At 43.2% G+C, this 14,762-nt stretch overlaps 2 protein-coding genes and 1 long non-coding RNA gene across 3 annotated transcripts; 1 reads left to right on the top strand and 2 right to left on the bottom strand.

Moving 5' to 3' along the window:
- The first annotated feature begins 7,165 nt into the window (after window positions 1–7,165).
- LOC131220567 (uncharacterized) lies at window positions 7,166–7,785 on the top strand. Its single transcript, XR_009158688.1, has 3 exons — window positions 7,166–7,245; window positions 7,370–7,525; window positions 7,658–7,785. It is a non-coding gene; the product is annotated as an uncharacterized LOC131220567 (long non-coding RNA).
- A 648-nt stretch (window positions 7,786–8,433) lies between these two features.
- On the bottom strand, window positions 8,434–9,279 carry LOC131220118 (uncharacterized). Its single transcript, XM_058215091.1, has one exon. The coding sequence runs from the start codon at window positions 9,277–9,279 to the stop codon at window positions 8,434–8,436; it is 846 nt and encodes a 281-aa protein (XP_058071074.1).
- A 2,140-nt stretch (window positions 9,280–11,419) lies between these two features.
- On the bottom strand, window positions 11,420–12,954 carry LOC131220117 (uncharacterized). The gene is made up of 3 exons (XM_058215090.1): window positions 12,852–12,954; window positions 12,066–12,388; window positions 11,420–11,893 (listed from the first exon to the last, which is right to left on the bottom strand). Exons 1-3 carry the CDS (start codon window positions 12,952–12,954, stop codon window positions 11,420–11,422), a joined length of 900 nt encoding a protein of 299 aa, XP_058071073.1.
- Window positions 12,955–14,762: the final 1,808 nt, after the last annotated feature.

The raw sequence follows: 14,762 nt of genomic DNA, 5'->3' as shown, positions 1-14,762 counted from the left end.
GCAGCAACAACACAGTTGTCAAGGTTATGATGTGCGTCAAACAGCTCAAGGACTAAAGAGTTCAAGTAATCCAAGCATACCTGTCTATGCATTTGACGCAAACAAGGTAAGACTCTATGCAAATTCAATTATAAAGAAAAGAAGGCATGCAGTTAACATGACTACCTTAAAAACCTTTGTTTCATCAACATAAGAAATGCCAATTAGATATTCAAGACCCATTAGAAGTGCAGATCTGTTCTCTGGAGTGGATTCAAGTACTCGGATATGGGATTGCCCCGCTGAAATTCTAGTTTGCCCCGCTGAATTTTATGTTTGCCCCGTTGAATTTCATGTTTTCCTTGCTGAATATCATGTTTGCCCTGCTCAATTTCATGTTTACCCCGCTGAAATTCATGTTTGCCCACTCAATTTCTAGGTTGCCTCATTGAATTTCTATGTTGCCTCGCTCAATTTCTAGGTTCCCTTGCTGAATTTCTAGGTTGCTTCACTCAATTTGTAGTTTAACTCGCTCAATTCCTAGGTTGCCTCGCTCAATTTCTAGTTTTCATTGCTCAATTCCTAGGTTGCCTTACTAAATTCCTAGGTTGCCTCGCTGAATTTGTAGTTTGCCTTGCTAAATTTGTAGTTTGCCTAGCTCAATTCCTAGGTTGCCTCGCTCAATTCCTAGGTTGTCTCACAGAATTTCTAGGTTCCCTCGCTTAATTTGTAGTTTGCCTTGCTTAATTTGTAGTTTGCCTAGCCAAATCTTTCTCACAGGCATAGTTAAGCCGGCAGAAAAAAGGATTCAGAATATTGGCAAGATAACCATACATTCTTGTTTTGACACTAATCCAAATGGTAACACATCAGCCATTTTCTCAAATACAAGAGGTTTTCATGAGTTGAATTCTTTTTTATGGAAAATCATGCAATAAAAGCCATCTTCAAATGAAAGTTAGTGCCTTAATATCCGGTGAGCCATGAAAATGAAGGTCATTCGGTTGTTCTGTAAAGCCAACAACACTATCTCATCTTAAAGAACTACATCTTTTTATTTTATTTATTATTATTTTTACATTCTTTCCATTAGGCCATGTTTGGAAACCACGGATTCAGTGCCAAACAACAGAAAAAGAAAATAGATTTCCTTTGATGTGACCATTTGTTTTGTTTAGATAGTTAAGAAAACGGTATATGGTACCTATGGCTACAGTTATAATCCGTAGCCATAGGGAGGCCACCAAATCGGAGGGGCCCCGCCGGACAGGCTAGTAAGTGGTGGGGGGGCTGCCAGTTTGGTGAGCTTGCCCCGATTCAAGTTTGATTTTTGGCTATGGCTAAGGATTATGCTATCCATAGCTACGGTTATAATCCGTAGCCATAGGTCTACTCAGTGGTATTTTCATCCTCAACTACTCCTACCATACATGCAAAGTCTAAGTTGGTAAGGTAAGGTTTATATTATTGGTAAAAATCATTTGACATCTACAGTGGTAAATTTCTCTCCGCTCCCGTGAGGTGTCAGTATTCTCGAATTTACACTGTAGAACATTGTCGGTATCATGTTCGCGTGTAAAAATTTGTGGACTCAATATGATGTATTTTTTATATCCACACTGGCCATCTATACTGCCAGGTCATTTTATGGCATGGTGCAAAAAATAAGGTAGTTCTATAGCTCAAGTGGATCACATCACATAAAGAAGTGAAGATTGAACACCTGCCACTGGAAACTTGTTGGGGGGCATAGAAGGCTTGGATCAAGCTGATATTTGTGTTTTTACTTCGTCCAGGCCTATGTCACCTTATTTATGAACAGTTTGGATGGCAAATAAACATAATGATGGGCCTTGGGAAGTTTTTAATTGTGGCCGGTCAATGTCCACTGTTTCCTGTGGTGTGGTCTAGTTGAGATTTGGATATATTTCATTCTTAGGACTATGCACCATAGTGATGTGTAAAATCTGATGGATGGCGTGGATATATAGCAGATACATTCAGGTAGGCCCCACAATCAGGAAAATACCACTTAAGGTCCACTCCCTACTGTTCTCCCGCATGTTCAACTTTTCTCCAAAAGTCGCCCTTATTTTTTGAAAGGGCCCACAATGATGTATACGTGAGATCCAGTCTGTCCAATAGATTCATAATCACATGTTAGGCCAGGAGCCAAAATTTAAGGTTAATATGTAATTCAAGTGGGCATACCCGTTGGCAAAGACGTTCACCCTTCATTTTTATAGGGCCTATTGTGATAATCGTGTGGAATCCACTCCAACCATTAGATACCACTCCAAATTAATATTGTCTAGAGACCCAAAACTCAGGCCAATACGTGATTTAAGCGGGCCACACCAAGGGAAAGAGTATGGAGGGTGACCTTTCTATGCACACTATTTCCAATCTTCTGGTCCACTTGAACAATTGAGGGGCTGATTTTCGAGTCCTGAGTATATCATGGATTGACTCACTTAATGGTTGGGTGAATTTTACATTAATATTATAGCGGGCCCATTCAAGTTGAGAGAGACTTCCATCGGAGTACATTTACTAACAATAATTTCTCCTGATCCAACTAGTTCCGTATGAGTATTTCTTGTGTGTGTGTGTGTGTGTGTAAGGAAATGGTATTATAAGGTCGAGCGCATGCAACCTTAACATAAGGTCAAGTCGTGTCTTAGTGTGAGCCGTTGGATGATAAACATTCAAAATGTGTGATGTAACGGGAAGATGTGACCTCTCGGGGAAGCTTAATGTGATAGGAAGCTAGTTACGGCCCACCATCATGTTGTGAGAAATCTACACTGTCCATCTGTTTTTTCATGTCACGTTGGTATATGAGACAAAAAGTGGGGCAGATCCGAAAATAACGTGGGTTCACGATAGGAAATAGTGAGGAATGGATGTCTGCCGGTGAACATTGGTGGGGCAACAAAAGTTTTGGATTGGGCTAATATTTTTTGTATTTTCAGTTCATCATAATAAGAATGACCCTGTGAACAATATGGATGGCATATAAGAATAATGGTAGACCTTAGGAAGGTTTCAACGGTAGGTATTTAACTACTCACATTTTCTTGTTGTGTGGCCCAGTTGAATTATAGATATACCTCATTATTTTTCCCACGTCCTAACATGACCAAAAAAAATAAATGAACATGGTGAATTTCTCATAAACATTATAATGGGCCTACTTATCTGTGTAGATAAAAATTCCTTCCCACACAATCCAGACGATAAGCTGTCTGCGTGGGGAGTGTATTAGGTGCGGCTCAGGCTAGACCCAAGACAATGCGGCCCTTATTGTAGGCTCACATTGACGTATGAATTTTATATCCACTCCACCCATCTGTCTTTATAGATCATTCTAAGATATGATTCAGAACTTGAAGCGGATCCAATTCTCTGGTAGACCAAACATAGTAAAAGGTTGTGATTGACAATTAATGGGCCACTTATATTTTGGATAAAGCTGATATATATATATATATATATATATATTACTTCATCTAGATTTATGTTACGTATCAACAGGTTATATGGAAAATAAGCATGAAGTAAATGTTACAGTGATATCGATCCCTAGTGGGGGTGGCTAACATGGAGTGTGTACTTACATGGATGTGTACTAACAAGCTAACCCATAATTTAAACAAAGAAAAAAAAAAGCATGATGTAAACGTTATAGTGGGCCATGGGAAGTTTTTATTGGTAGAGTATTCAATCACTATTGTTTCCTATAGTATGGTTCACCTTAGAATTGGATCTATTTTAATTTTGGAATCAGGACCTTAAAATTGTCTTCCAAAATAGAAGGACCGTGTGGGTACACAATATGTAGATCAATTTGGGCCCCACGATGAGGGACGCACTGTTGTAGGTTTGGCAGAGGCCGCACCTAATCTGCTCCCTTGGGTGCAAATTAGCTATTGGCAGGTTGAGCAGCAAGACTAGCTATTGAAGTGACGTCAGCAAGTTCTGTGGGCCCCACCATGATGTATGTTTTGTATCCACACCTTCCATCCATTTGGATAGATCATTTTAGGGCAATATCTAAAGAACGTATTAAATCCAAATCTCCAGTGGACCCCAGCACAAAAAACAATGGGATAGTGACACCCACTATTAAAAACTTCTAAAAGCCACGAAAGTTTTAGATCAAGTTGATATTTGTGTTTTCCCTAATTTGATGTCTTTTTTAACTTTTGAATAGGTTGGATTTCAAATAAACATTATGATGGGCCTTAGGATAGTTTCAACAGTGGGAATCACTCTCCCCACTGTTTTCTTTGGTGGGTCCACTACAGATTTTTATTTGCCTCATTCTTTGGTTCATACCCTAAAATGATATCTAAAAATGGATGAACGATGTGGATATAGCACATACATCATAGTGGGGCAAACAGAACTTGGTAACGTCACTTCAATAGCCGACTCGCTACTTAACCTATCAGTATCTAATCCGCATCCCCTTCCGCATGGGAAGCGAAAAGGCTAGTGTGCCACATGCCTTCGACCTTGATGGTGTGTTACCATTGCTAAGTTATGTGGGCCCCACCATGATCTAAGTATTATATCCACACCGTCCATCCATTTGGAAAAATCATTTTAGGGCATTAGCACAAAAATTAAGCAGATCCAAAGCTCAAGTGGACCATAACATAGAAAGTAGTAGGGATTGAACGCCTACCATTGAAAACTTCTTGGGGCCACAAAAGTTTTGATGAAGATGATATTTGTTTGGTCCCTTCATCCAGTTCTGTGTGACGTTACGGATAGGTTGGATGTAAAATAAACATCATGATGGGCCATAGAAAGGTTTCAACCGTGGGCATCATTGTCCCCATTGCTTTACGTGCCGTGGTCGAGTTGAGGTTTGGATCTTCATCAGTTTTATAGTCAAGCCCTAAAATGATATCTTAAAATAGATAGACGGTATGGATATAACACATATATCATGGAGACCACGTAATTGGTGATGGCAACGCACCCCAAGATTGTATAATGCCGATTTAACCGGTTTTGCCCTTGTTTTTTTGGGATGGCATCTCCTGCATATTTTGAAAATTTATCATCCAATGGTTCGGACTATGACACGACTTGACCTTATATTATGGTTCTATGCGCTCGACCTCATAGTACCATTTCCCATATATATATATATATATATATATATATATATATATATATATAGAGGAGTGCTCACCAGCGCACCTTCGCACATGTGTTATGAACATGATGCTGCACCACTTTAAACCTCACAAGCCCATTTTCCAGCCTGATTCAAAACTCTAGTCGGCGGTAGTAAAGAGAAATGCAAATCAAGGGAGGAATTTATTTTCTTCTACCATGGCCCACCAGAGTTATGTATTAGGCTCAAAGTTGGGCTCATGAGGTATCAAGGGGTATCAAATCATGTGGACCGTTCAGATTTTGTGCCCATGACATGTGTGAAACGGTACACATGGGTGCTCATGTAAGAAGGTGCACAGGTGTGTGTAGTTGCTCATGTAAGAAGGTGGACAGGTGTGTGTAGGTGCTCATGTAAGAAGGTGCACAGAGGGGTGTGTGTCCCAATGGGCTCCAGATTCTAATACATTTAGGTTTATTCATAAGCAATGAGAAGTTAAGCAAACCATAAGCATGAGAATATCATAAAATGTAAATATCAGCCGCTAAACATGTAAGGTATCCAAAATACAGTGCGAAGAAAATCTAAACCGAGAACTAGTCTTACCCAAATAAATATCCCAAAATAACTAAGGCCCTGGCCCATGTCCTGCAATGATCCAAACATAAACTAGAAGAAACTGCCGAAAGTTTGCTAGTACGCTCGCTCCTCCTCATCGTCCATGCCCGCATCCTCCAGTGCATCTAGCTATATCGACCCTGCATCTATGACAGGTTCTGGTTGGTGTTTTAAAACATCGTCCCAGAGTGGGAGTGAGTAGCTAACTCAATGGTACCATTAACAATAGGCCACACAAATTATCATACATAATAAATTTAGTGAATAACATACATCATAGAATCCTAAGTACTGTTGATTAATGCAATGCATGATTTAATGATATGAAGCATGCCCCTCACCACCAATACTCCTTCAAGCGATAACATCTAACGATCACAATGACCAACACTCCCTCAGTTGCGACCTCGACTGCCGAATCACCACAATAGATAATGAAATGTCATATAACATGTTAGCCCAGTTGATTTAATTAGATTCATTCAATCAACAGATTGGGGAAACCGGATACCCTTAGCGGAAACATTGCCCTGACCCGATCGCGCGACACAAAGGTCGTGGTCATGTGACTCTCGCAATCCTTAGCCCTCGTAAGTTCGTCAATCCCATGATTCTTAAGCTCAGACGAAAAAACAGTTGAGACTTTAAGGTCCTACTTGCGGTGACTATGGGAAGGTCGTCACACCAGCATAGGCCAACAGCACGAGCACAGTGTCCCATACCACTGTCTTCGACTCATAAGTTTAGGTGTTCACTGGTCACTACGGGGAGGCTCGTCACCCCAGCGTAGGCTGACAGCAAGGGCATAGTGTCTCATACCATCATCCCTGACTCATGAGTCTTCTGGGCCATGAACCACGATTGATAGTGGGCGCAAAGGTCTTAGGGTACTTCGGGTTCATATAGGCGTGTTCAAACAGGGTTAACATGCAAGGATGACCGACTTGTGAGCTAATATACCCAGACAAACTGAACTGTAAACTGATCAGCCTGAGAACAGCGTCTCATGTAGTCCAACTATGGTCGACAACTTACAGTTTAACCGATCGAGCTAGATTTCACATGGTTGCACTAGAGTGGCAGCACGTGCTTGTGGCCTAGTAGGTCTGGAGCCTACAAGGGTAAGTTCTTCTCAATTATGTGCATCTCGTCCTTCCTTTTTTGTATCCTGAATGCTAATGGTTGAGCTAGATGTAAGGCTTACTTTTAAGTTGATTTCAGGTTGCAGAAATCCTCAAAGATCGTCCATCATGGTTTCGAGATTGCCGATCTATGGATGTTATAAACGTGCTGCCCACCAGCAATGGTGGAACCATTGAGCTGCTCTATATGCCGGTGGGTAGTGGTTTCTATGGGCTTACCACATGTAGTGGAATACTTGTGAAACATCAAATTAGTGTGGGTCTCAATCTTTGGTTGCTGAATTGCGGCTCTATGCCCCGACAACGTTGGCACCAGCATGCGACTTCTGGTTGCTGCGCTACACTTCAGTTTTGGAAGATGGCAGACTTGTGGTAGGTTTCTTGTGAGTCTCCATGCTATAGGAGAACAGATTTGGATCCATTTTCAAAGTTCTTACTCATGCAGATTTGCTATGAATTTGAGTTGATAGTCTCATGTTTACCGTGAACTTATTAGGTCTGTGAGAGATCTATTAGCAGCACTCAGGGTGGTCCAAGCATGCAACCCGTGCATCCTTTTGTGAGAGCAGAAATGCTGCCGAGTGGGTACCTCATAAGGCCTTATGAAGGAGGCGGGTCAATGATACACATTGTTGATCATATGGATTTGGAGGTATTTAACATGTATTGGTGTCTTAATTGAATGATGCTTATTAATTATCACAAAAAAAAAAAAAAAAAAAAAGTGAGTAAAAAATTCTACCCATCGATGCTAAGAATTTTAGTTGTTGATGTTGTGAACCAGCCATGGAGTGTACCTGAAGTGTTACGCCCACTCTATGAATCATCTACGGTGCTTGCTCAGAAGATGACAATGGCAGTTAGAACCAATCTTCCATTTCCTAAAATTTGAAAATTTCCTCTCACCATGGGTCTTCTATTCTTATTTCATTTGGGTTCATCAGAGGAGGATTATTACAAGCACAAGGAGGCTATTGGAATGATAGGATAGAGTTGGAGACCAATAGTTGTTCTTACAAATAAAAAAATTGGACCAAAGGGCAAAAAAGCAAGTAATCAATCTCCAGGCGAGATTGACAAGTTAACTAGAGAACGTAGATCAAATCCAATAGGAATAAGAAAAACAAAACGGATGAATGAGACAAGTGTATTGCATAATTCAGCTAGATAACAAGCGATTCATGACTAAAGCCTGCCAACTCTGCGTTCTCTAACAGGTTGTAAGATGCTTGTGTTGGACACAAATCAACTGCTTTTCGGGAAAAAATAAATACAAAAATAGCTTACTTTACCAGTTATTCGTACGCCTTAGTAGTATTATACCAAAGCACACATCATTGCATCCATGCCCAGCACCAATGCACGTGTTTGAGTCCATGTTACAAAGAAATGAATACAGATAATTCAGTTGCAGTTGAGCACTTATTATTATTTTTTTTCAAAAAGGATGCTTACTATATATATATATATATATATATATATATATATATATATATATATATATATATATATATATATATATATATATATTGGCTGGCAAAAGGCCCCAGCCTGGCCAGCCTAGAGCTCCCTGATCGAACCCAGCCCTACTCTGTCAAGGAAAAGGGACCCCCAGACATGAGAAAGGAGATCAGCCAATCTGTCCACGACCGTCGATGATTGGTTCGAGCTGCCTAATCGGGCCATGGCATCAGCTGGACCATTATCTTCTCTGAAGATGTGGGCGAATTGGACCTGACCTGAAAGCTTGAGATTTTCAATCCGAGATAGCCAGTAGCTCCATTTCCAACAAGGGGTAGCGACGCCTAGTAAGAAATCAATAACCAGCTGAGAGTCAAATTCGACGATAATTGACCAGTGGCCTCTGGAAATACAGTGGTACAGCCCATTGTGAATGGCTCGGAGTTCGGCTCTGATGTTGGAGCCCAACCCATATTCCTCTGAGAATGTAAACAACAAAACATCCTTCTCGTTTCTACAAACCCCTCCACCTCCAGACATTCCAGGGTTGCCCCTGGCCGACCCATCTATGTTTATCTTAACCCAACCGCAAGGGGGTCTCCTCCAATTCACCACTAGATAGGAAGAGGGGGAACGGGTGTTGTTAACATTGAAGGAAAAGGATACATCAGCCACTTGTGGGTTGGGCACGCTGGTAGAAACAGAGGAAAGTTGATTGCTCGTTCGGCTGTTCCTACCGATGAAAGATATCCACCAGCAAATGCGAGAGATTAACGATGAAGGTGAAGGGGATCTCCCATAAAAAACTGCTGAATTACTGGCCTTCCATGTTTCCCAAAGGATCAAACATGGAACCAAATTTTGGACATAGCGAACAGATGACCTAAAGGTTGGAGAAAACCACCATTGCGCCAGCCTATTCTCCACAGATGAGGTTCCGGGCATATCTACCCCAAACATTCTTTCGAAAAATGACCATGCGGACTTCGCCAATATGCAATCTAGAAAGAGGTACTGGATCGATTTGGTGGCTCAGCCCGAATGAATCTGGAAATTGCTGGAATCACAACATACACACCCAGAAGCCAAATGAATGCCCTTCATTTAGACAACCTCATCAACCAGGATCGCTCTTTGAAGAACTTTCCAAACAAGCAAAGAAATTTTGGGTGGAAGCTTTGCATGCCAGACCCATTTGGCCCAGCCTCTACGCGGGGCGATCGTTCTGTATTTCTCCCAAGCTGATGTAACTGAGAATCTACCCGAGGCAGAGAAAGGCCAGAGGGGTCTATCTGGACCGGCAGTTAAGCAATAGCCAACTTGAAAGATGAAATCCACAACATGTTGCGGCAGGTAGCTGAAAACGTCTGAAGGTGGGAGAGGACTCAATTTACCCAAGAATTTATTTATCTTCAATGTTCTCAAGGCTGCTGTAATGGGCTTAATGACGATCTGATGAAGTGGACCCAGCCCTGTCCCATTTGAATTCCATAGGTTGCTATCACCATCACCCAGCTGCCTGTGGACCAGGGGTTCCAGAGAAGGAATCAGTTTCCGAATACGTTTCCAGATAGGGGAAGCGTAGGCAGCCGTGCTGAGCAGATTGGCAGGAGCGAGATTCTGCTCATATTTAGCTAACATGAACTTGCTCCATAGACTCTTTTCTTCCTTGAAACTAATTGCCCATGCCATCTTTAAACGGAATGCCTCCATGATCTCTGCCAATTTTCTGTTACCTAAGCCGCCTTCTTCTTTTGGCAAGGATATTATCTCTAAGCTTTTCCAATGGAATTTGCTCTTTCCCTCTACCCATCCCCAAAAAAATCTAGCAAATTGTCTTTCCAAGTGAGAGAACATGGGATGGAACATGAGCGGCTGCCAATGCGTGAATTGGAACACTGCCCAGAACGTGATTGATAAGCACTGCCCTGCCCGCCTGAGTAAGGCATCTAGCCTGCCAACCCTTGATCCTGCCTTCAATCCTGTCCATCAGGGGTTTGAAAGAGCTGGATTTTAATCTTCCCATTGCCATGTGGACACCCAAATAGGTGAAGGATGAAGTTGATCTCGAGATTCCAAGAGCTCGTTCGATGGACCGCACTCTGGATGCCGGAAGATTTGACGTGCCAATGAAAGAGATTTTGTTAAGGTTAATGCGCTGACCTGAAGCCTCTTGGTAGGATGAGAGAAAAGATTTAATAGCCCGGATAGAAGATAAACCTCCATTGAGGAATAGAAGGGTGTCATCCGCATACAGAAGGTGTGAGATAGTGGGGTATCCCCTTCTAAGTTTAAACGGCTAAACTAGGCCCCAATTCACTAACGATTTTAGACCTTTGCTTAGAACTTCCGCAACCAGAATGAAAAGGCTAGGAGAGAGCGGGTCTCCGTGGCAAAGGCCTCTAGAGGAACGAAAGAACCCAGTTGACTCCCCATTTATTAACACTAAGAACCAATTATTAGCCCAACACTTCTCTACCATCTCTACCCAAGAGGTAGAGAATCCGAATTTCTTCAAAACCATTTTGAGGAAGGTCCAATCTACACTATTATAGGCCTTTTCCATGTCCAGTTTCAGCACAATGTTACCACCTCGGGTCTTCCTGTTGATTTCCCTGAACAGCTCTTGGGAGAGGGCAATGTTTTCAACCATTGACCTACCTTGGATGAATGCCCCCTGTTTTGGGGAGATTAGGGAGGGCAAAAATTGATTCAACCTTGACGTAATGATCTTCGCGATAATTTTGAAGAGGCAATTACAAAGACTGATCGGCCGGAAGTCTGACAAACACTTTGGGGCGGCTGATTTCGGGATCAGACAGATCAAAGTGGTGGTGATGCCTCAAGGGATTTTTCCGCCCTGGAAGATGTATTCTGCTGCCTTATGGATGTCATGAGCAATGATATTCCAGCAGCCAGAATAAAAGGCACCAGAAAAACCATCTGGGCCAGTTGCTCCGTCCCTGGGGATAGCCATGACTGCTTGCTGGACCTCCACCAACGATGGGGGAGCCATAAGGGAGATGTTGTCTTCATTAGAGAGAAACGAAGGGATGACATCAAGTAGTTGAGGGTTTATCTGACTCTAGATGGCCGTGAACTGCTGCTCAAAGTGGTTGATTACAGCCCTCTTGAGTTCCGCCAGGTCTTCTACAATCTGACCTGAGTTCAGCTCAATACTTCTGATTTCGGCCTTTCTATGTCTCTCCATAGCCACCGCGTAGAAGAAACTTGTGTTTCTGTCCCCTGCTTCTAGCCAGCTGCTCCTCGCTTTCTGCCTCCAGAAGGATTCTTCCATCAGCTCAAGCCGACTGAGAGTTTCCGGTACTGAGTTGAGCTCGACTTGAAGCATGCTGTCTGGCCCTGAGTTGGAGTTCGAAGTTTGCATTCTGCTTTCGATTTCTTCTGGCGATCGTTCTGCTTGGCCCAACTGCTCAAAAATATTGCCAAAGGAATCTTTGTTCCACACATTCAGAGCTTGTTTAACTGATTTCTGCTTCACAAGAACATTGTATAGAGGGTGTTGGGAGCTCTCTTTCTCCCATGCTATTCTGACAACCTACTGGAAAGAGTCATGCAGAAACCACATTTGCTGGAATTGAAATGGTTTAGGCGTACTTTGTCTGGCAAGGGAAAAGCAAGAGGAGAGGGGCGTGGTCTGAGTTGACCCGAGGAAGGTGGACTGTATGGAATCTAGGGAATAGCCTAGACCAATGCTCATTGAATAATACCCTGTCCAGCCTCGTCCACACGCGAGCTGAACCCCCTTGGTTGTTGCTCCATGTGAATCGGTTTCCCGAGAAGCCCACGCCAATCAGACCAGCGTTGTTGATTGCTTTTACAAATTCTAATGCACTGGCTCTCTCCGCATCTCTGCGGCTTCTTCTCTCAGCTACTTCAATTGTTGCATTGAAATCCCTGCTTACCGACCAGGGACCTTGCATGACCAATGAAAGGGAAGCCAAGTTGCTCCATAGAGCTCTTCTATGGCTTCTAACGCAGCTGGCATAAACCATTGTTATGCTGATAGGATGTTGAAAATTCTGCAAGGTAGCTACAATGGATAAAGATTGGTTAGTCTTATTGGCAATTGATAAGGATATTTGGTTTTTGAAGAAAATCAAGATCTTCCCACCCTCCTCATCATTAGAGTAGGAGGAGTGGAAGCCTAATGATAGGCCAATCCCTACTCTTCTGTTGTCTCTGAGCATTGGCTCAAGTATAGCCACTATCCATGGATTGTGCTTGCTGATGAGTCTCTTGGTTGTTCATATAGTGCGCTGATTGCCTATCCTCCGAGCATTCCACACAAGGATCTTATCCATCAGTTACACAACCTGAATTGACAGCCATTCTCTTGAGTCTCCTAAGCCTTGATTCCCAGTTTCCCTTGGCGTAAAGGATTATGGATCTTCTCATAAGGGTGGTGGAATACACCTTGCTGGGAGAATTTTGTTGTAACTGTACAATAGCTGCTTCGCTGATCTTCTCAATGGAGGCGCTAACCTCTGACTTACCTGTAACTGGTGGAGCACTTTCTTTATCTGAGAGGACGGTCCCTTCATGAAGCCCATCCACTCTGATCGCTGAGGTGAAGAACGGCGAGAGGTCGATCTCCATACATGTTTTGCCTTACCCTGGGGATCGGCCTGTGTTGACAGATTCTGTTAGCCTTGCCTCATTTGGATGAGAGGCTTTGATGAGGTTGGTAGCTTGGGGTGGGACGATAGCATATCAATGGCAATTTGTGGAATGGCAGGTGGGATCTCCGCAAAATCCTGCTCTCTATGTTTTTTAGACTTTTTTTAGTGGGGATCTACCCTCCGATCTGGATCGATAATGTTGCACTATAGGATTGACAATTTTCTGTGCTGATTCCTTGGGCTGTAACTGACCACTATTGGATGGCGTATTGGAATTTGCTGGACCTTTCATTGGCAAGTTTCTCTCTAAGGGCTGACTAGTCTCCTCGCGGTCTGTTGGAGGGTGCAATTCAGCTGGACATCCCTTGGGCAAGTCCTGCTCTAAGGCCTGATTGGATGGAACATATTGAGATAGCGTCTCTGCAGGAGGGCGTTCTACCGCAAGGCACTGTCTCTCCAGAGAATTACACTTCGGACATTGAAGTTCAGATCTGGGTGGTAGGTGATAGGAGATGGGATTTGAAATTTGGGCTTGGAAGTTTTCTGATCTGTCCTCGCTGGCCGAGGGTTCCTCACTGGCAGAGGGTTCTTCAACAACATATAAACAAACATCTGTGGAGTGTGGCCTTGATTTCTCACTGCACTGTTCGGCAGATGTGCGTAGGATCTGTTGGCGCTGGCTGAAGATCTGTATGGCCAGTCTATCATTTTCACATGCATCTGATGGGCTGGTGTGCGAGGATGATGCGAATCTCCTCTCCACCCATTCCTTTGTGCTCTCTGGGGTATACCTCTTGCCCTTGCTTCTGGTGGGTAAACCTTCCATTCCTATGTGTTCCAATTCAGCGTAAACTGGGAATGCTTTATCTGAAACTACCAATTCCAGCACCCATTTCATGTTAACCCCCGGACGTAGTATAACCTTGACACGAGCAAAGACCTGGAAGATTCCAAATCTGCTATTCGTGTCTATTTGAACAACCTTGCCGAAGAAGTTGCCAAGATCTAAGATGACAGCCTCCATCCATGCGTGAGCAGGAATGCCGAAGAGTTTGAGCCACACTCCCTTTGCTCCTAGAACCACCTCAGGGGACCATAGGAAAAGCCCATCTATCCCCATGAGATTATGAAGTTCCTCGTCTTCCAGAAAGGCTTTGTGTTTGGCCTTCGATTTGAGAACAAATAGGAAGCTGTCCAGAGAGATCCTAGTTATGTCTATCGAGGATGATGCGAATTTGGAGTCTCTAATAGCTCCAACGATTCGCAGATTAGAGAGATTGGGGTTCTCAGCTCTACCTACCAGCCCTAGTTGGAGATCCCGCAACTTTTGTGCCACCGCTCTCAGGTCGGCTACAGAAGTAAACTGATTAACCTCATCAGAGCTTCTTCCACGTACGGAGGCTGAAGCAATAGATGCATAGGAGGGGCCTGCATTAGCTGTTGAGGGCTTCAATGACTGGTTCCCCTGCTCTGGAATTGGGTTTGGGGTACCCTGTATCGTGGCAGATGATGGAGCAGCCTTTGATTTCGTCCATTGTACCGTGGCCACTTTCCCATCAATACGCCTGTTGTTTAGAATGTCCATGGCTACCTTGGCATCCTGCTCATAGAGGAAGCGTACGAATGCATAGCCCCTTGGTTTCCTCAATCCTGGGAGCAAAGGGATGTATACATCCAATACCCTCCCATATCTATTGAAAATCGACCACAGATCTTCACAGAAGCAATCGTATGGAATATTGCCCATGAAAAAGCTGAAGTTGCGATTGGATTGAGGTCTATGTG

This window comes from Magnolia sinica, chromosome 12 (assembly GCF_029962835.1).
Source record: "Magnolia sinica isolate HGM2019 chromosome 12, MsV1, whole genome shotgun sequence".
NCBI lineage: Eukaryota > Viridiplantae > Streptophyta > Magnoliopsida > Magnoliales > Magnoliaceae > Magnolia > Magnolia sinica.
This window is presented reverse-complemented; position numbering and strand designations above follow the sequence as displayed.